General features: G+C 37.1%; 1 protein-coding gene across 1 annotated transcript; it reads left to right on the top strand.

Annotated features, from left to right (window-relative positions):
* Positions 1-4,978: 4,978 nt before the first annotated feature.
* TAF8 (TATA-box binding protein associated factor 8) lies at positions 4,979-19,232 on the top strand. The gene is given in 10 exon segments (XM_015823163.2): positions 4,979-4,991; positions 7,583-7,662; positions 7,665-7,727; positions 9,738-9,894; positions 12,120-12,218; positions 13,824-13,886; positions 14,909-15,033; positions 15,330-15,477; positions 16,480-16,622; positions 17,582-19,232. Coding segments are annotated over 10 exon segments (1,035 nt in total). The 3' UTR covers positions 17,726-19,232.
* The last annotated feature ends 1,172 nt before the right edge of the window (positions 19,233-20,404 follow it).

The following is a 20,404-nucleotide window of genomic DNA, read 5'->3' as shown; positions in this document are numbered from 1 at the left end:
AGTTGAAGCAGCTGCTTTGCCCCTTAATATCATGATTGCTTAGACTGAGCAAAATTCATATTTTCAACTATGAGTTACCAATAAAAATGCACAAAGCACCTTAAAACATGTTTGCATTAATTAATTAATTAATTAATTAATTGTCTAAATTTATATTTAATATGTTAAGCACCAGCTGGATTGCTATTAATCTTATGGTTAAACCTGGATGCAAATTGACTAAATTGTAGATTTTCTCTGAAAATACCTTTTTCAGTTTTTTACCAAATAATTTAATGTAGTCTTTTTAAAAGGCTGATAGAGATTTCCTCTGCTGATGAAAATAATAGGGACCACTCTATGTTATTATTTCTGATTTCTAGGGGAACTGCTCAGATTATCTAGTCAGGCAAATTACAATTTCTCTCCTTAAGCATTTTGTTTCGAGAATTTTCCTTCCTCATGACACAATGGAGAGGAGAGCCTCTGATATTGGCATATTTTCTTTTTAACTCAATCTCTTATTTTAACTAAAAAGCCTACAGTACTTTCCTCTCTAAGCATTAAAAAATTCTAGTAATTTTATATTGTTACATATTGTATAGCATTTATTTTTGGCCAATCACCTGCCTACCCAGGGCAATGCATATTGATTCTTCACCAATCAGTGAACAATTTTTCTTCTTTCCCACTGTATCTTCTTTGTTGGCAGATGGTCTACAGAAAGAAAAATGATAGGACAAATGGTGGAAAGAAGGAAGATTATAAATGCCAGACATCATCATTTGGGACTCTCCCTAAAGCACGGGAAGCAAGGTATAGCTGTTCAGTAAAAGACTCATCTGCAAATAAGCCAGTAGCCATTTTTTGCGCATTCAAATTTACAGATGTTCCAAAACCAGCTTAAAGTCCAAATATTTAAAGACCACCTCCCTCAAGGCTATCTTTTCAAAGCTCTAAATACCTGCTGGGGAGGCCCTACTACCAGTAATAGTCCCATTCATGACAAGGGTAGGGCTCTCTCAGGAGGAAGGTCTCCGGAGCAAGGAGTCCTAGCCTGCTGTCCATTCAGGAAGGCTGTACAAATTATTCTGTTTGGGGTTTAATATGGTTTTAGTACTGGATTTTCTTTTTATTGTTTTTATGGTATTATTACAATGATTTTATGATAATATAATTTTATTTGGCATTTTTGTGACTGTAAACTGCTGAGAGTCATTGGCAGAACACAAATTAGTTAATAATAAATTAGGAAAATTATAATGGTCCTCTACACATTGTTTTGTTTGAACAACTGAAAACAAGCCTATTCACCCAAGGTAATTTTAGACTAACAAGTACCTCAGGACCAACCTCCCTCTTAGACTTTTTTTTTTTAATGAACTATATTTTGCTTTTTTATTTATTGTCTTCATTGACATTGGTAGTTTTATTGTTTTCTTGAAAAGAGCTTTTATTATTCTTTTGTATTTCTATTTGGATTTTTTCATGAAGAATTTCAGTATAAAAAAAAACAGAGTAAACTATTTTTTCCAAATGCAGTTGCAGTGGCAACCTATTTCATATTACCTAGTAAAATAGCATAGATCAATGTTTCTTAATATGTCTCCTAGGACTCCACAGGGTCCCCCGTGACTCAATCAAGGGTCCTCAAAATCCAAATTTGCCAGCCTATGCTGAAATCCCATCAAACAATTGTGAGAACCAGCAGTAGCAGTAAATACTTAGATTTCAATATTTAATACCACACACATTGATAAATATAACCATACATACAAACACTGTTTTGGGATCCTGAGAGAATTTTTTAAAGAAACAATACAATAGATTGTATTCAGTTTTGAAGTTCCCTTTTTGGGCTTGGTTCTTTAACCCAGAGACACACAAATTGTGGGTTTCTTTGTGTTCTCTGAGATTGGCTGTTTTCAGAGAGCAGCAAGGACCACGCAGTTCAACTCTGAGCTACAAACATTTTTTTCTATCAGACACGTGTGACTCGCAGAAGACTTCAGTTTGGCCCAGCACAGCTCCCTAAAGGCCAGAAATTAAAAAGGTTGATGTGATACAAAAGGAAAATGATTAAATCTGGGATTAATATTATTTGCTATGTTTAATTAATTAATATAAATTAATTAAATTAAATGTATTTCTTTCTGTAAACAGCTGTCAACATGCCTGTTATTTGATCACTACATGCCTATTCAGAAATAAAAAAATTATGAATATGATTACGTGTTTTCTTTTTTGGGGGGTGGGGGTGGGGGAAACTATATCTTATCAAACAAAGAAAGTTCTAGTAAATATGTGAAGGTATGAACTGTATGAATAGATCTGCACTGCAAGCTATTTAAAGCTGGGTCCAAGAAATAAAAATACTGAAAACTATAGTTCTAAATAATTTGAGAAAAGGAACTCACTCACCAAGAGTGCTCCTACCGTAACTACTGCTAAGTAGGTATTCTGCATGAACCAGCAATTTTATTGCTATAATATTTACTGTTAAATTAAAAACCCAGCCAAGATTCAGGGGGCTATCACACACAGCTGTAATGATTTGAAAACATTTTTCTCTACACTGCACCCTTCTGATGTATGAAATGAAACTCTTACTATGAAATCAAATCAGATAATATGCACACAATGCTTCTAATAACTCACATACCAGTTGGTAACATCTTAATTTGAGCTCATTTGATTGGAATATTATATAGAAGTTATTGAAAGACAGTAAAATGGACATCAACACTCTCATACCCTGCTCTAAGTTGTGACAGCAAGTTTAAATTTTTGAATTTAAACAAAATGTAAACAATGAAGGAAAAACCACTTTAAAACTGGCATGCTACTGACTTCTTAAAAGTCAGGATGCCTAGTCAAAATTAACCTGGAGGTAAATTTCTTATCGCTTTCTAAAAGAAGAAAATTCAGAAGCATAATAGATAAAAGGTTGTGAATTTCATAGCTGAGACAGAAAACTACAAATGGGCAAATATGAACTAGAAATGCACAACTCTCCCATAAGCCCTGCCAGATATTCATAATGAAATTATATTTAATTATTTGGGACAGAAAGAGAACATAGGCTATTTTTAAAAATGCTTTCACCAACATTACACCATAAAAAAATTTTTTGTAACAGTTCCTAGTGGCACAAGAAATCTCCATCAATATCTACCGTACCTCCAAGCAAACTTTTCTTTCACAGCAAAATAACTACAAGCAATAACTCTTTTCAGTTTTATGCCACCAGCCCAGTAAACAAAAATCAGAAAAGATATGTCCAAGATAGGAGCAGTAGGCTATACAGCAGGATTTAGGAGTTTGATTTTCTTCAAAAATCAATGATAAAATACTAAACTATCTGCAGGTATGCATGCATGCTAGGTAAATAGTGCCCTGTATACACAAACCAAATATTCATAAATATTTTACATGCAGGAGGGAGCAAACACAGACATAAGGGAACAACAATAAATGCACAAGAGTAGTATATACAGGCACTTTAGTTTGGTATGCATTCAAGATACAATTGATTATGACTTGCCTTTAAACTTAATCTTACTTAAGAGTGAACCTACCTACCATTTAAATTAATGAATTTAAATTACGGATGATTTAATATGAAAATGACTAATTTAAATCACACTGATTTCATATGATTCTACTGTATGATAGTTTGGTTCCAACCTAATTACATATCATCTAGGACCAGACAATGCCAGATCTGATTATAAAAAATGTGTACTATTTTTTTTTTTTGAAGGATTCTACTCTTCCTAATTTTTTTTGGAACATGCACTCAAGTGTTTTGCTATTTACAAGTTAAAGAAACTGAGTAGCTTCCTACCTTATTGTTGACTGTCAATAGTTCTCCACTGTTTTTTTTAAAGAAGCATTTCCTATGCTCCAACTTATTTTTCAAAGTTCAAGCTTCCTAATGTTCTCGATGCTACTAAACCTATGTTGCTTGGAATGGTGTTGCAATTTAAATCGACTCAGAACAGCTTTCTCTGATAGTTGTTTACATTTCCATGTTTCAGCATTCTCATTGGTTGGAGCAATACCTTCTCTCTGCCACATGTGTGATAGTTAAACAGGAAGTGGGGTGCTGAGGGGCTGTAAAAGGTTTCCTGTTGTACAGTCTGCAATATACGCATACATGCTTTGATACTCAGAAGAGTTCTGTTAAAACAATCACTAACGTAGAAGAAAGCAAACCAGAAGAAAATCTATTTTGTTTTAAAAAAGAAAATGAAACAGCACTGTAATTTTCCCACTGCAACAATGACCCAGCCACTCTCCCCAAAGAGAGATGAGAATGTTTATAGAACATATTTTTAAAATGTGCATATGTCCTGCAGAATGCTACTACTGAATTGTGGGATGTTTTGAGTCCATTCTGAGCAATGGGCATTGCTCAGATGATACAGTGTATGAGACTGGATAGGAAATATAGTGTAAGAAAATTGATTGAAACCAAGCCCAAATGGGTATTGGCAAATTTTAGCAAACGACGGATACAGAAGATCATCATTTTGTAGCTTTAAAAATGCACCCTTTGGAACTCCAGCTGTGTTTTTCACTTAGGGACATCAAATTATACTATCATGCACTATCTGGCAGACTCTGATCTGAATATACTGGTTCCTGGTTTTGAATATAAATGATCACTGCAGCTTTTGCCAAAAGTTATTTGAGTCTTTTCCCAAACCACAGCTGGCCCATACAGAACAAGGAAAGATGCTATCGTGCAGCACAGTCATTCCAATTCCGTAAACTCCCTTTAGGCTTTGGAGCCCAGCAAGTAACTGAAAAAGACAACCATCCTTTCTGCTCCAGCCTGCCTTCATATACAGAACATATAATTTTACAAAGGAGTGTTTCTTCCCTTCACCTTTATGTTAAAAACTTTTACATAAAAATATTAAAGATAGAGGAGCTTTGTCCCTCTGTGCCCTAGAGTATCATAAACAGCTGCTCAAAATAATCACTTCTTTGAATGACTGTGGGAGGTAAGTAACAGTATATTACTGGAATATTGCCACAGTTCTCTGCTATTTGCTCAATAATGTTGTTCTTTTCTATGGATATTTTCCAGGAACTCTGAACACACAAAGATGAGTGTACAGAGTAGGTGGGATGAGAGGCCATATACATAGGACTCTTCCTTGAAATAATACTTGAACTCTGGCCGCTATCAATGGGTAGAACACTATCCTGCTGCTGAACTATATACACTTACATAAGTTATATTTATGTAGCAAACATTTCAAAATACCATCCAACAATCAATGTTTCTTGTAACTTTCAAAAGATATCTCAAACTATGTATGAAAGCAAATGTATATTAGGGAGTTAGCAAAGTATAGTAGTTAAGAACTCAGAATCATAGGACAGGAAGGGACCGTGGGGGTCTTCTAGTTCAACCTCCTGCTCAAGACAAAAGTCTTGTACTATCCCAGCCAAAAGGTTCCAATCTATTTTTTAAAAACTCCAGTGATGGAGCACCCATAACCCCAGGAAGCATGTTATTCCATTGATTAATTGCTCTCACTTTCAGAAAAAAATTCCTTACTTTTAGGTTGCATCTCGCTTAGACAAGCTTCCACCCATTACTTCTTGTCCTGCCCTCTGTTGCTCTAGTCTAGAGAATAAGTCAATTCCCTTTTCTTTGTGACAGTCCTTCAAGAACTGAAAGACAGTTATCAGTTCTCCACTAATCCTTCTGTTTGATAGGCAAGACATACTTAGGTCCCTCAACTGTTCGTCATACGATTTAGCCTTCGGACCCTTTATCATCTTTGTTGCTCTTCTTTGCACACTTTTCAGGGTCTCAAAATCTTTTTGTATCATAGCGATCAGAACTGGATGCAATATTACAAGTGTGGTCTCACCTGTGTGGTGTAAAGCAGTACTATCACTTCTTGTTGTCTTGACACTATCCCTAGGACTGCATTGGTTTTTTTGGCAGCTGCAGCAAACTGCTGGTTTATACTTAAATGATCGTCTATTGGGACACCTAGATCCCATTTACTACTGTTTCCACTATTCAGCTAGGTACCACATATCCTACATCTGTGCATTTGGTTTTTCCTGATCAAATTATATTGCATTCTCAACCATAGAAGCTCCCTGGGTGATTTTGGGCCAGCCTGTCTGGCTGTCTGTCTGGCTGTCTGTCTGTCTCTCTCTCTCTCTCTCAGCCCAAGCCTATAGAATTGTTATGGGCAACAAAATAGGAAGAAGAGCTATATATGCCACCTCCTAAACAAAATTCATAAACAAAAGGTGGGCTATACACCTAATGTATAGTTTAAGTAATAGCCAGTAACAATTGTTGATAGTGGTGGGATTCGATCAGACTCAAAGGATCCATTAAGTACTGTACATGAAAAGTAAAAATCTATAGCACAGAAAAAACATAAGCTGCCTCTTATAAGACCTGTCTGGATCTTTTGGCATACAACGTGAAGAAAAGTCATGATGTAAGGAAAGGGAGTTCAAAGAAATTTTGCTTCTGTTTATGTGAAATGGATAAGGAGAATTTTATTGGGTTCTTGGTGCTCTCTGAGCTTGTTTTCTTGCAGACCTTTCATGACCAGACTATGTAACATCAGAGTGATGAAGAGTGGGGTTTGCTGGGTACTCATTTTGGACTAAATAAATACTAGCACACAAATGATAACTTCAAGAATCAATTAGAACAAACTATAACTCCAGAACACATAAATATGCTGATAAACACCATCAATATTACATCTCTAAGACAAACTAAAAAAACTGAACCAAACCAGTCTTGGAAGCAGCATTCAAAAGAACAGGACTGACCAAAGACACTAAGAAAACATAATACACATTTTTTGAGGTAGTGGGATGTAGAAACAATGGTAGTGTGGCAGTGTCCTTGTGTTCTTCTTATACATGGATGAAGCCATATTTTATCATAGCCACGGTGCTCTAATGTAGCTTAAAAACTGGAAGTTTTTAAGAAGAGACTGGACAGCCATTTGTCCGAAATGATATAGGGTTTCCTGCCTGAGCAGGGGGTTGGACTAGATGACCTCCAAGGTCCCTTCCAACTTTACTACTACTACTACTACTACTACTACTACTACTACTACTACTACTACTACTACTAATAATAATAATAATAATAATAATAATAATAATAATAATAATAATAATAATATAGTTAATATTTAAATGTAACAGATGAATATAGCAAATAACTTTTAAAAATTGAATTCATCTGGAATTAAATTAGATTTAATATGGCACAAGCTTGTGAAGCTACCTTCTCACAAACGTTATTATCCTCATTATTATCCTAGTATGCTTATAAATGTGTTTGAGCTTTGCATTGACATTTCACAATAGTGTATTTCGAAGGTAATGTTTCGTTGAGACCACTGTTTACAACCGCGCCTCCCCAGGACAGATAATACTTCAGGAATCAAATGGCTAGTTTAGCAATAACAATTATCGATCAAATCAAGTATTCAAGACACCGGTTACAGCTTTTCCTAAATCTACGGTCCGTTACTGAGCTTTCTCAACCGGCGTTTTTAAGGACTAAGAGTTATCACACCTCAATTCCCTGTAGGACCTAAAATACATTTTCAGTCCGCCTTCTACATCTCGAAACTGCAAGTTCCACAAGACACTGCGCAGCGGCGCATGCTCATTTATACGCTTATGAATCCAAGATGGCAGACCCGGGGACTGGTGGGTCCAGTACCTTTATCACGGTAAGGATGGATCCAGGAAAACGGATTTCTTTTTGTGGTACATTAATCAAGTTGCGTTCGTGTGATCTGGCAGCCTTCTCGGACTCAACTCGCAGCGTCTCGGTTGGGACGGCGCGAGGTTCCGAGCAGGGGGGATTTTTGTTCTGGCACAGAATCTCTAGAGGCGAACACTTTATGATTTGCGGAATCCTTTGATTCTGATTGGCTCCAGAAACTGTCTATCCACCTTTCAAACGTTTCCGAATTGAGGGACGGAATTAAATTGTTCGGTAGGTTTCCACGAATGTCTATACAAAACGCGTGATAAACGCCTGGCATGTACGAGGCATCCCAAACATGCACACAGACATCTGACATCGGCACAAGCATGTTTAGGAAGCCAAAATTTAAAATCCATATATTTCCTTTTCCCCTTTTATTTTACTAGCTCTTTACACAAGCATTATCCACCTGGTATCTTCCCAGAAGGGAAGATTATCAATGTGCAACAGTTATTTTATTCCTAAAATTAAGGAGGGATCTCTCTTTGAGCGAAAATACTGCTAGATTTAAAGCTGTCCTATGGCAATGCAAGCTCTGCCCCTTTCATGCGTGTGTGCCACTTCCTGATGCATGTCCAAAAAAGATGAAATTAGGTTTAGTGCAGGCAGTTCCTTTTGGCACAACCCATAAATCAATCACAGTATTTTTATTTTATTCAGAGAAAATTACTATACTTAGGAATGTTTAAAGGTCATGGGTCAAATAAGTAAGGGAGTGTTTAAAAGAAAATGGAAACCAATTCAAACATTTATTGTAATTTGGATAATTATGGGATCAAACTTTTGGTACACCCTGCATATATCAGCATTTAGGAGATGGTAAAAAAGTGATGACATATGATTGCACCCTGCACCCTCTAAACTAAAAATAAATATTTTGCTGAGCCTGCAAATTTACCATGTAAGATCAGAAAAAAAAAAAGCTCGAACAGGTACAGAGGAGGTGTCCAGGATGGGTTCAAAGGATCTCTGACATCTTTGAATCTAAATACTGTACATTGCCAATGTGTCTCCTTGAAACGTTTTTTAAAGTGCGTCCTCCATCAGCAGAGTTGTCATAGTGTTCTGTTCTAGTGAATAAACTGTGTAGATGGATAATTTGTGTAACCTCCTAGAGCAGGGGTTCCCAACTGGGGATGCGAGACAATATTCCAGGGGGTGCAAAAACATGGGCTTTCAAAATTATAGTGTATATGCATAATTTGTTGCCGTTATTTTGTACTTTGTAAGGGGTGTGAGAATATATCAGAAGCGTTCTAGGGGTGCGGGGTATAGAAAAAGTTGGGAGCTGCTGTCCTAGAGTAATCGGTCACCTGAACTTGATATTAAAAGAGGAAAACAATGCATATTGTAGCAATATTATTTTTATGTCAGGGTTCATGAATTAGTAGGAGGGAGCATTTTTCAGGGTTAAATAAGGTTCTGCTATCTCCAAATGGTATATTAATTAATAATTTGTAATTGATTTTTATTTTTAATTGTACATTGTATAAACAGTTCAGAATATCTGAAATTTGAGTGGTGTATAAATTATATAGACAATTTTTTAGTTATGGTTACTGAAAAGTGGATTGTGAAGAGAATGCTAGAAGTAGTTTGGGAGCACCTTTTCTGACTAACAAAACTTTAGTTAGAAACTCCTGATTTTTTGCTATTCAGACTATGGTTTACTGCTGTTCACATGTAGCAGTAAACCATAGTTGCTTTGCAGGAGGATTGGGTTAATGGGATGTGTAAAATACACACATAATGGCTTAATATTATGAGCAAATTAATCCATTCTGTCTTGTTTTAGCAAATCATACTGAAAAATTCTACTTTAGTGTAATGTGTAAATCAGCTCCTGTATGGACTTTTGTAGACTCTTTGGTTAATAACAAAAATCACTCAATAATTACCCTTGTCATTTTCTGCATTTTTTGTTTTCTTTTTTCATTCACTCTGTTTTACCTGGTTTCTCTTTCAATAGCGATCAGGTAGTAAACATTCTACAACCCCAGCGGATAATTACTATCTGGCTCGAAGAAGGACTCTCCAGGTAGTAGTTAGTTCATTGTTGACAGAGGCTGGATTTGAGAGTGCTGAGAAAGCTGCTGTAGAAACCATGACAGAGATGCTTCAGAGCTGTGAGTATTCCCAATTATATAATGGCTTCAATAATAACTTTTCCTCTGTATAATCCATTAATTATCCCAAAGATGCTTTTTCACAAGGCAAGTGGACTTTCTTGTTTTCTTTGGAGACATTTCGCTTCTCATCCAAGAAGCTTTTTCAGCTCTGACTGGATGGTGGGAAATGGAAAGATTTATACTCCTACAGACAGCTGTTCATTCTTTTAGCGAAGTTAAAGTTGCCTAGAGGCTTATCTATGTCTTAGGGTCACCTGAGTAGTGCAAATAGGTGTGGAGCCTTCTTGGAACTGTTGAAAGGACTGTGTTGTAGACTGGAGATAGATGATATCAGATCCCTCACCCTCTGTTGAGAGAGGGCTGTTCAATTTTGACATAGATGGCCTCTTTCAAACCAGCAGTCCTCTCTGTCCAAAATGTAGACTTTGTTATTTTCGAAAGAGTGGCCTTTATCTTTTAAATGCAGATGGACTGCTACCTCTTGTCCTGATGGGTTTGTTCTCCTATGTTGTGCCATACGTTTATGAAGTTGATGTTTCGTTTCCCCAATGTACAGATCTGCACATGGCTCACTGCATTGTACTGCATATACCATGTTGTTCAGTTTGTGTCTGGGTTTTTTGTTTTTGGGGTGGACAAGCTTCTGCCTTAGTGTATTCTTATGTTTGAAGTGTGCACGTATGTTGTGTTGGTTGAAGATCCTCCTGAGCTTTTCTGACTGAGAATCTCCATAGACAAAATCCATTAGTGTTTGAGAAAACAATTACCAAAAACTGAGTGAATAGCAAAAACACAGGCACTTCCATTCTCTGCAAGTTCTGTTTATTTTGAAGTGTCTTGAAAGGATTTAGCAGTGTTGGCTACAGCTTCTGTGATTTTTCCCAAACTAGGAACACAGTTCTACATAGGAAGGCAGACAAGGCATATGAGAAGAAGACTGAGCAATCTTCCTATTTCATCTTGTGTTGGCTATTCTGTCAAAACTTATTTTGAAAAACTCAGATTCTTTGGTCAGTTTCTTGTCATTATTTAAAGAAAGGAATTGCTGAGATGTTCTTTTGCCTCATAGATCCCTCAGAAAAATAAACTTAAGCATCTGGTTTACATTTGTGTTTGTTGGTGGCAAATGGATACTGGGAATTCGTTCTTACAAATGTTCAGTGTACATATTTTTGGGATTTGTAATAGTAGGAATGGTTTTTGCCATTTAGCAGCAACATTAATTGTTGTAGCCTTGCTGAATATAGAATATAGAATGGAGCTTCTTGATTGATTTTACTATTTTTATAGAATTATTACCATTTTTAATTACAAACAAAAATACTTATGAATAATCTTGGAATCCATTGCTTGCTTTAATTTTCAATTTAATTCAATTTACAATTTAATTTGTGAGATCATAGGAACATTTCTGATACATATCACACCAAAAGATTATTTAGTCCAGAATTCTGTTTCCTATTGGGCCAACTAGATAGCCTGTTAACTGAAGTTGACTCCTGCTCTGGTTCCTTAGGAACTAGTATTTAGAAGCTTGATGCCTCTGATTGTTAAGATGATATATAACCATTGTGATTAGCATCTATTGATTACCTCATCCTCTGTGAATTTGTTCAAGTTGCAAAATTTCCCAAACTGGTAGAAATCATTACATTTTAAGAAACAAATTCTAGACCATGTATAAAATATTTCCTTTTATCTATCAGGTAGTATACAAATTTAAATAATAATGTTAATAATTTTGGTTGTTCCTCCATATCTTTTCCAAGTCTATAGTGCTGTTTAACTGCAGCAACCAGACCTATATTCAGAATTTCAAGTATAGAAATGCTGTGAAATAGTTTTATATCTGATCTTTTTTGAAATTGTATCTTAAATATTTCACAACTTCTTCTTTATTCCATTTTTATTATTTATAAATAACTCAATGAGACGAATATCCCAATGTGCCTTCCTCCTCCTATTCTCCCCAAACAACAACCCTGTGATGTAAGTTGGACTGAGAGAGAGTGACTGGCCCAAAGCCAGCTACACAGCCGGCTTGTAAAGTTAAGGCAGGATTAGAATTTACAGTCTCCTGCTTTCTAGCCTAGTGCCTTAACCACAAGACCAAATTGGCTTTTCAGAGATTTAGTTTCCTTAATTCAGAATTGGGCTGATGTTGAACAGGTAAGTGATTCTAGGTTTCAAATCTAAGTCCTGCATTGAACTCTCTTTTGCAGATATTTCCGAAATAGGGAGGAGTGCCAAGTCTTTTTGTGAACATACTGCAAGGACGCAGCCAACCCTTTCAGATATTGTGGTCACCTTAGTCGAAATGGGTAAGTGCCAAGATGGTGGGTTTATTTTCACGTTCCTGTGCTGTAGGTGCGGGAGTAGATTTGTAACTATGGTGATTGATATGTCTTATCTACAGAGGATTTACATTTGGCTTCTTCAAAATGAATCCTAGATTTACTGAATCAAATCATGAAGAGACTAGCAACCAGAGAATTTTATGGAGGTTTGGGATGCCTTTCTTCACTCTGAGGTCTTTGAGTGCCCCTCTAGTCCAGCCATTTGTCCTCTTTTCTGAGCAGGAGAGCGGAATTATGCTTATATAGGGCTTTGGAGAGACAATGTATGTCTTGCAGTATAACGTTCAATGTAAATACTTATGCAGTAATATCCAGGATGAAGTAAGTTGTCTTACACATATTTTTCTGTGACCTGACAAAAGTGAGAACAAAATACCTGAGTGTAGTTCATGTGCTCATGGATGTTATGTCAGAGCAGCTGAAGACAACACAATCCTTTTTCAGTTTTGTTTTTTTTACAGACAGATCCTATTTTGTAGTTGACTGGGAGGAGGCTTCGTGGTATCCGTAGCAGAACATCCAGATTCAGCCATAGTTTCATTCCATACAGCATTAACCTTGTGAACTCTCAAGCTTCCTCCTTCCGTTATATATTCAAGTTGGACAGTATTTAATATTTATTTGTTACTAGCTGTACCCGGCCACGCGTTGCTGTGGCTCAGTCTGGTTAAATGGAAAAGAAAGAAAAGAGAAAGCGCACGTTTGTAATATGTTTAATTTCACAATGCTTGTGGGTATACAATATTTTTGTTGTTCCATTGTCTGTGCAGATATATGCGTGTGTTGCTTTTACGTCCAACAGATGGCACTGTTTTTCAAAAAACATGTTTTTACCTGTCACAAGTGTGATATCTATATAATAGTAGGTATATAAAAACACACGCGTATTCGAATGCAACGTTGTGTCAAAATTTCAAAGCAATCGGTGAAGAACTTTCAGAGATTTAAGATTTTGAACAAACGAACATTTTCATTTTTATTTATATAGATGTATATGTAGGGGTGTGGGTCTATACATATGTTGTACATAGTATGTTTAGGTGTGTGTCATGTATGTGTTTCACTTTGAGAGCGGGCAACTAAATTTCATTTTTGATGTGTGCCGTTGTGCCCACCATAAAAAAATGACAATAAAGGTTATCTTACCTTACCTTACCTTACCTTACCGTCTCGTCTCGTCTTATAAATATGATTGACTGTATTCTTAGGAGATGCATATCAACTTGTCAGAACAGAATGATATATTTGGATATATTCTTGTTCTACTGTCCTGGGTCCTCTGTAGAACTCTGTAGAGCAATGTTTCCTAACTGGGCAATTTCCAAGTAGATTGACTTCAATTCCCAGAATTATCCAGCTAGTACAGCCATTGCTAAGAATCCTGGGAGTTGAAGTGTACAAACTGGAAGTTCCCCAGGTTGGGAAATACTGTGGTAGAATCAAGAGAAGGGAATAGATTGAATACTGCTATGTGTTCCCTCAGCCCAACTAGTGCATCTGAATTTAATTAATTTCAAATGCATTCTGGATCTGACTTGCTAAAATGCTTTTTCTTTTTGTATATTCTAGGCTTTAATGTTGAGATGCTCCCTGCGTATGCTAAACGCTCCCAACGGATGGTGATCACTGCACGTATGTAAGCTGTTTTCCAGTATGCTGTTATTTCTTTGTGTATTTCCTGAAAAGGAGTGCAATGCATTAGTTCAAAAGTATGTTTAGGTGATTTAGAATTGTGCTAATTTCTCTTTAATATGGTATTGTATTCTCAAAGGTAAGAATAATTTCTATAGCATGCATACACATTAAAAATATTTTATGTACCTTTTTTTCTGTTTGGAAGCCTGTTTTTCTTGGAATCTCCCTTTTTAGCTATTTACATAGAATGAAAGGTTAGCCTACCTGATTTATGTCTGTTGTACATTATATGGCTTTTCAAGCGATTGCATTAACAATCTTTTATTAAAAGTTTCTGTGGTACTCTTAAGCAATACATATCTGCAATTTTAAGCAGATTTAATGTCAACCAAACGTCTGTTGAAATCAGTAGTTAAAGGAGCATCTGGCAGACCTTTAAGAATCTCTCATTGAAATCAGAGTGTCAATATCTGGAATGGACTATTTATGCTGATTCAGGGCTGATAGTAGGTGAGGGCTGATCCCATTTTTAGAATATTCCATTTTTAACAGCCATTAGAGGACCTCTGTCCTTTGTTTAGAAGATATAGCTGTGCCCCATACTGATCATCTACCATGCCAACTGAGGAATTTAGAATGGCGCTATTGAGTCCTGAATATGAACTGCTTTTATATGGATCTTGTTATCCTTTTTCTTACCCATGTTCCTTGTTATTAAACTTGAGAGCAAGGAAAAATGTAGCTGATGGCATTGGATTGATGATCAATGGAAAAGAGGAAGACAGTTCAGCGTAAAAGTTTCTGTAGTTTTGATGGATTCCGATTTGTTAACATGTGTTATTTCAGGTGTTAAATATTTTGCTTTTTCATGTTATGCTTCCTGAACAATGTTCTTTCAACTATTTGTCTGAACAAGTTGTCATATTAGATGGCAGAGCCATTGCATTATCTTTCTTTTCAACTTGACTGATAGCATTGTGGTAGAATTTTCATCATCAAATTTCCATTTTCAATTGCAGCACCTGTAACAAATCAGCCTGTGGCCCCAAAAGCCCTGACAGCCGGACAGAACAAGCCTCATCCTTCTCATATCCCTGGCCATTTCCCAGAGTTTCCAGATCCTCATACTTATATCAAAACACCAGTAAGTCTTACATAAAACAGTCATAAAGTATGGTTAAAAAATACATAAAGTGATACAAGACTATATACAGTAGAAATTTTCCTGTAGTGTTAAATGTATGGTTGTATATTTCAGTTTCCTAGAATAGAAACTTTTTTCTGCTATTTTTGGAAGACGTGCTATGAATAAAAAGCTTTGATTCTCCATTAGATGTGCATGAGTGATTGGTTCTCTCTCCCCCCCCAGTAAGTGGGAGAAATGCATGTGATAAGTTAATGCACAGTACTTATTTCTGTTTTCCCTTCCTTTGCCTACAGACATATCGGGAGCCTGTATTGGATTATCAGATCTTACGAGAAAAAGCTGCTTCACAGAGACGAGATGTTGAAAGAGCTTTGACCCGCTTCATGGCAAAAACTGGAGAGACACAAAGTCTTTTCAAAGATGATGTCAGCACTTTTCCTTGTAAGAGCTGTCTAAGCTGCAATTGGTGGTGGGGGGAGATAAATTGTTTCAATAGGATGCTTAGTGCTTAGGATCAAAGGCAGGAAACTTTTTTTGGAGCTGAGAGTCATCTATATAGATTTTTGAGATGATGATGCTAGTGGAGATAGTGGGGATTAAAATATTTGGAAGGTTTTCTTTTGTGTGTGTTTTGGGATGTGGTTTTTTTTAAAATGTAAAATATGCTTACTAAGTCTAGCAGAGCGTGTTTGGTCTAGATAGAAATTAAGGTGCTGGACCAGGAGTGGGGATACCTGAGTTCCAGCATTGACTTTAGCATGGAAACCATCTACACGTCAACCACCTCCAATGTAGCTGGAAGGTTTAGGTTCTTCTGGAAGGTCAGGAGTATTGGGGGCAGATCTCACCTGTGATGGGAGAATATTCCAGAGGGTGGTGGCAACAGCAGAAACCATCTTCTCCTGGACCCCGCCAGCTGAAATTCTTTGGCTGATAGTAGGCCCTTTCTGTTGCAACAAGTGGGGCAGGTTAATCCCATTGGGGTAAGGTGGTTCCTCAGATACCTTGGACCCAGGCCATAAAGAGCTTTAAAGGTGATAACCAACACTTTGAATTGGACCCAGAAGGCAAATAGGCAGTGAGTGCAGCTCACATAACAGCAGTGTCACATGTGCCACCTGAGGGGTCTCTAAAACTGTCTGTGCCACTGTGTTCTGTACCAGTTGTAGCTTCCAAATACTCTTCAAGGGTAGCCCCATGTAGAGCATGTGCAGTAATCCCACTGTTGAGAGATGTTCAACAATAACATCCATTACACACAAAGTTGCAGTATATCTCTTCACAGCTTGTATGGTAGTAGATGATCTGAAATAATCTGCTTCTTTCTTCGTAAAACCAACTTTACTCCTATGCTTCTTATATGTTAGGCTGATTACCTGAGAGAAGAATCTGTAATCACTTTTTTCTGTCTGGTTTCTAAAATCATTTCTCCATTATCTTCAGTGATAGCTGCCAGGCCTTTTATAATACCCTACCTGACAGCTCTGCTTCCTTCTGAATTGGAGATGCAGCAGATGGAAGAGACTGATTCGTCTGAACAAGATGACCAGACAGACACAGAGAACCTCGCTCTACAGATGAGCATGGTAGAACTCAAGATATTTTGCTTAATTCAGTGTAATATAAGCTCTAAATTTCTGGAAATTCTATATTGAACACAGCCACCTTGTAAATGAAATTTGTGGATCAAGTCCAAATTTGCTAGATAATTCTACGTGCAAAAAATGCTTAAAAAGTTAGAAGAATTTTGGAGCAAGCCTGCCACATGGCAGTGTGGTTTTCCTCTGTGTAATATGTCCTTCTCTGCTTTGGGGCAGCTTTTGCATCTACTGAAGAATGAACCTGTGTAAGAGAAGAGAAATGTAGTAAGGAAGAGGAAACATGCCCTTGGTTTTGATTGGAATAGACTAATGTTGCTGCAGTCTGATCCAGGTTTATACTGATGATAGATGAGAGCTATGTTTCCATCTTCATTTGGCAGGAATCTGGCATGTGGGTTAATAGGTGAATTAGGTTGATTAAACAATTAAACATATAGCATTGCAAGATAGGGATTGCTGGTTCAGTTATTTGAGAAAGAGAATGTCTATTCTCCATCTCCCTTAGTAGTTGGGTAAGCTTTGCCTATGGCAATATCATCCATCAGCAGAATCTATCTAATTAAATGTTAAAGTGGCAAAATATCCATTTAAAAATAAATGATGCCAAATCATCTGCAGTCAGAGTAACACAACCTCAAAAATACATAATAAGCAGACCCTAGATTATTGCATGAGTTATCTCATTTTACCCTCTTCCTCAACAGCAGCTTTTTAATCCTAAAAAGTGAACTTCATCAATGCTTAGTCTTATACTACTTTAATTCCAGAATGTCCCCCCCCCCCCCATTATTCAGCAGAGGGCACCCTGTTCTCTGGGATGTACCAGAATTGTGTGCCTGTTGCACGGGGTCCTGTATATCTGTTTCTATTCTGTCTTGGTTTTTCTCGTGGATACTGATTTTTCAATTTTGAATCTCATATTTACTTTATGTCTTATCTGCCAGGATGACTCAGGAGCTGAGAAGGAGAATGCATCAGTACTTCAGCACAATACCTCCCTTTCTGGCAGTCGAAATGGAGACGAGAACTTGATAGACAATCCTTACCTCCGCCCAGTGAAGAAGCCCAAGATTCGTAGGAAGAAGTGAACAAATCGATGGAGCAGAGTAAAGAAGGAACAGCTTCTCGTGATTTCTGCATAGTTAAGACAGGGCACTTCTGCACAGTTAAGATAGGGCACTGGGAAGGCAGAAGAACCCTCCTGGTTAAGAGCCGTGGAAATACTGGACTCCCCAGTTGCTATTTTCTTCATCTCCAACAATTTGTGATAATTTAAGGTGAAATCTGAAAGAATGGCTTAGAAGCACTAATGGCTACATGGATTGAAATTTGTCTCTGCCTAAGAATAGCATACTGCTAGCTTCCAGTTGTTGCTGCAGCTCTTCATCCTCAGGAGAATCTTCTTTCCAAGAATCGCAGATGGATCAGTAGGGGGCACTGCAGAGGTTTGTCCTCCCATTTTGCCAAGTACAGAATTCCAGAACTGGAATTCCTTCTTGTTTTCTAGCTCTTTGGTTTCGAGTCATCCCACATTGTTGAATACAATTTTCCTGGGGTAAAAGTGGCCTCTGGTGCCAACTGGATGTCTACTGTTGTGCCTTTAAAAACTGAGGCTGTTCAGAGCTACTCAGCTGACTATTTTTCAAGATCTAGAAACATCTGAAATGGAAGGTTTGGACTAATCCTTTCTCTAGCATGAGCTATTGGGAGAGGAAAGAAGGTGAAAGTGTTGTCCAGGTGTAGACACAAGGTTGATAGCACATTTATCAATGGCAGAGTTTAAGAATAATTTCTGCAAGTGCATTTATAATTCAACACATTGACTGTAACTTTTCTGTCTGGCTTCATATGGCCCCCCCAGAGTATTTTGTTTTGATGCTTGAGTTTTTGTAAGTTTGTATTTTCTGTAATTTGTCAGTAGAATTATTTTATATCCATCTCTTATTTCCAATACTTTTCTATAAAGCAAGGTGCATATACAAAACTGAACTTTCAGGAATCCCATTTGCTATCTCATTTGTTAAATCAGAAATGTCCTTTTTTAAAAATGGCTTTTAGAAAATGCCTTTTCTATAGGGAGCAAAAGAAGTAGTGGGTACAGGAGATACGTTTTCCCTTCATTCTAAAATGGCAGCAACTGCATTTCATTGAAAAGTTTTTAAGTGTTGATTTTCCAGCAACTGGTACTTGTGGTCCGGGAGTTTTGGGGGTTTCAGCTTTAGTCTTCACATTTACAAAAGTATACAGAAACAGCTCTGTTACTGGCTTTTACTGGCTGATAAACCTTGTGGCCCATCAAGGTTTTCTGCTATTTCCCTGATTGAAATGTGAGATGTATACTTAATTAAGGAAAATATCATGACTTCTGTCATATTGCAGTGTTCTTCAAAGCATGTTTTACCTCTGAAATGAAGGGACCATTCCTTATTCTGTTTCCTCTTAGTGCTCTGATTTTTCAGCACTGGGGTTGGTGGTGATGTGGGGGCATTGATTAAAATCTCAGTAAAGAAATTTAGATTTCTACTGACCATGTGTGTGTTTGTATCTGCTCTCAAAAATAAAATAATATTCTCTTATACATTTAAACTATCAAGATTCTGAAAGATTTTTTTTAAAAAAAAAAATCAAATGCTGGAGAAAAAATTTGTTCTGAGCCAACAAAGGCTGCTACACTCCGTTTAGATACAGTTACAGATTATAAGCATACGATATATACACTGTATCTAAACAACTTTATATAATTCATATAGATATAAATTATATGCATATTAAATAATATAGGGGGTTGGACTAGATGACCTCCAATGTTCCTTCCAACATCATCATCATCATCATCATCATCATCATCATTATTGGCTTGAGTCGGAAAAAATATCCCTAGTTTCTGATTGAACAGAAGAATAAAGAGAAAAACTTCAGATCAACTGACTCTGAAAGGGGAAACCAGAATAACAACGTGGCCTAAAATCACCCATCTCTGCTCATGCCTTTCACTTCCAAATTATTCCACCTCTCAGATTATTTATGCTGGCTGAGGAATTCTGGGAGGTAAAGTCCACAAGTCTGAAAGTTGTCAAGGTTGCAGACCCCTGATTTAAAAGATTATCCTTGCTGTGTTTTGTTCTAGTCTGTCTGTCTGAAGCAATTTTTGCCTGTCTTTGAATTGTTTTTTGTTTCAAACCTGTGAAAACTCAAGTTAATACTAATTTTAATTATAGTTGGTATAACAAAGACATTAATCTCCAGATATAATGTGAATTGCAGATTGTCCAGTGTAAGACAAATGGCAGGGAATCATTTGGGAGATATTCTTAACCAGATTCATGACTATTGTACTTTGTTTGCAGTATACTCTTGAACTGCAAATGTGAATTGTAACAGTTATCTGCGTACTATACTAAAACTCTCCTGACCTTTTAAGTGTCCCAAAGAGTGCAGTTTTTTCAACTACCGTACTTCAAATGCAGAATGTGTATAAAATCCAGGGTCCACAACTTCCAAGAGAATGAAATTTGGGGAAGTTGTGGCTGCTTCATGCTATTGTCTGCTGTTGGGAGGTCACATGATTTTCATTTTCAACTTTCCAAGCCAGTTTTGCAATCTCTTGCTCCCTCCCCCACCCAACTTGGCTGCTGGAAAGGAAAGGGAAAGAAGGGCCAAATAACGAGGAAGGAACCCCTTGCACACCCTTCCCAGCCCATGCTACCCCCCTGCATGTTCCCCCAGCGTGTTCTGCCCCTTGCACGCTTTCCCTGACCTCCACTGCC

Source organism: Protobothrops mucrosquamatus, unplaced genomic scaffold (genome assembly GCF_001527695.2).
Source record: "Protobothrops mucrosquamatus isolate PMUCROS unplaced genomic scaffold, P.Mucros_1.0 scaffold1785, whole genome shotgun sequence".
Lineage (NCBI taxonomy): Eukaryota > Metazoa > Chordata > Lepidosauria > Squamata > Viperidae > Protobothrops > Protobothrops mucrosquamatus.
This window is presented reverse-complemented; position numbering and strand designations above follow the sequence as displayed.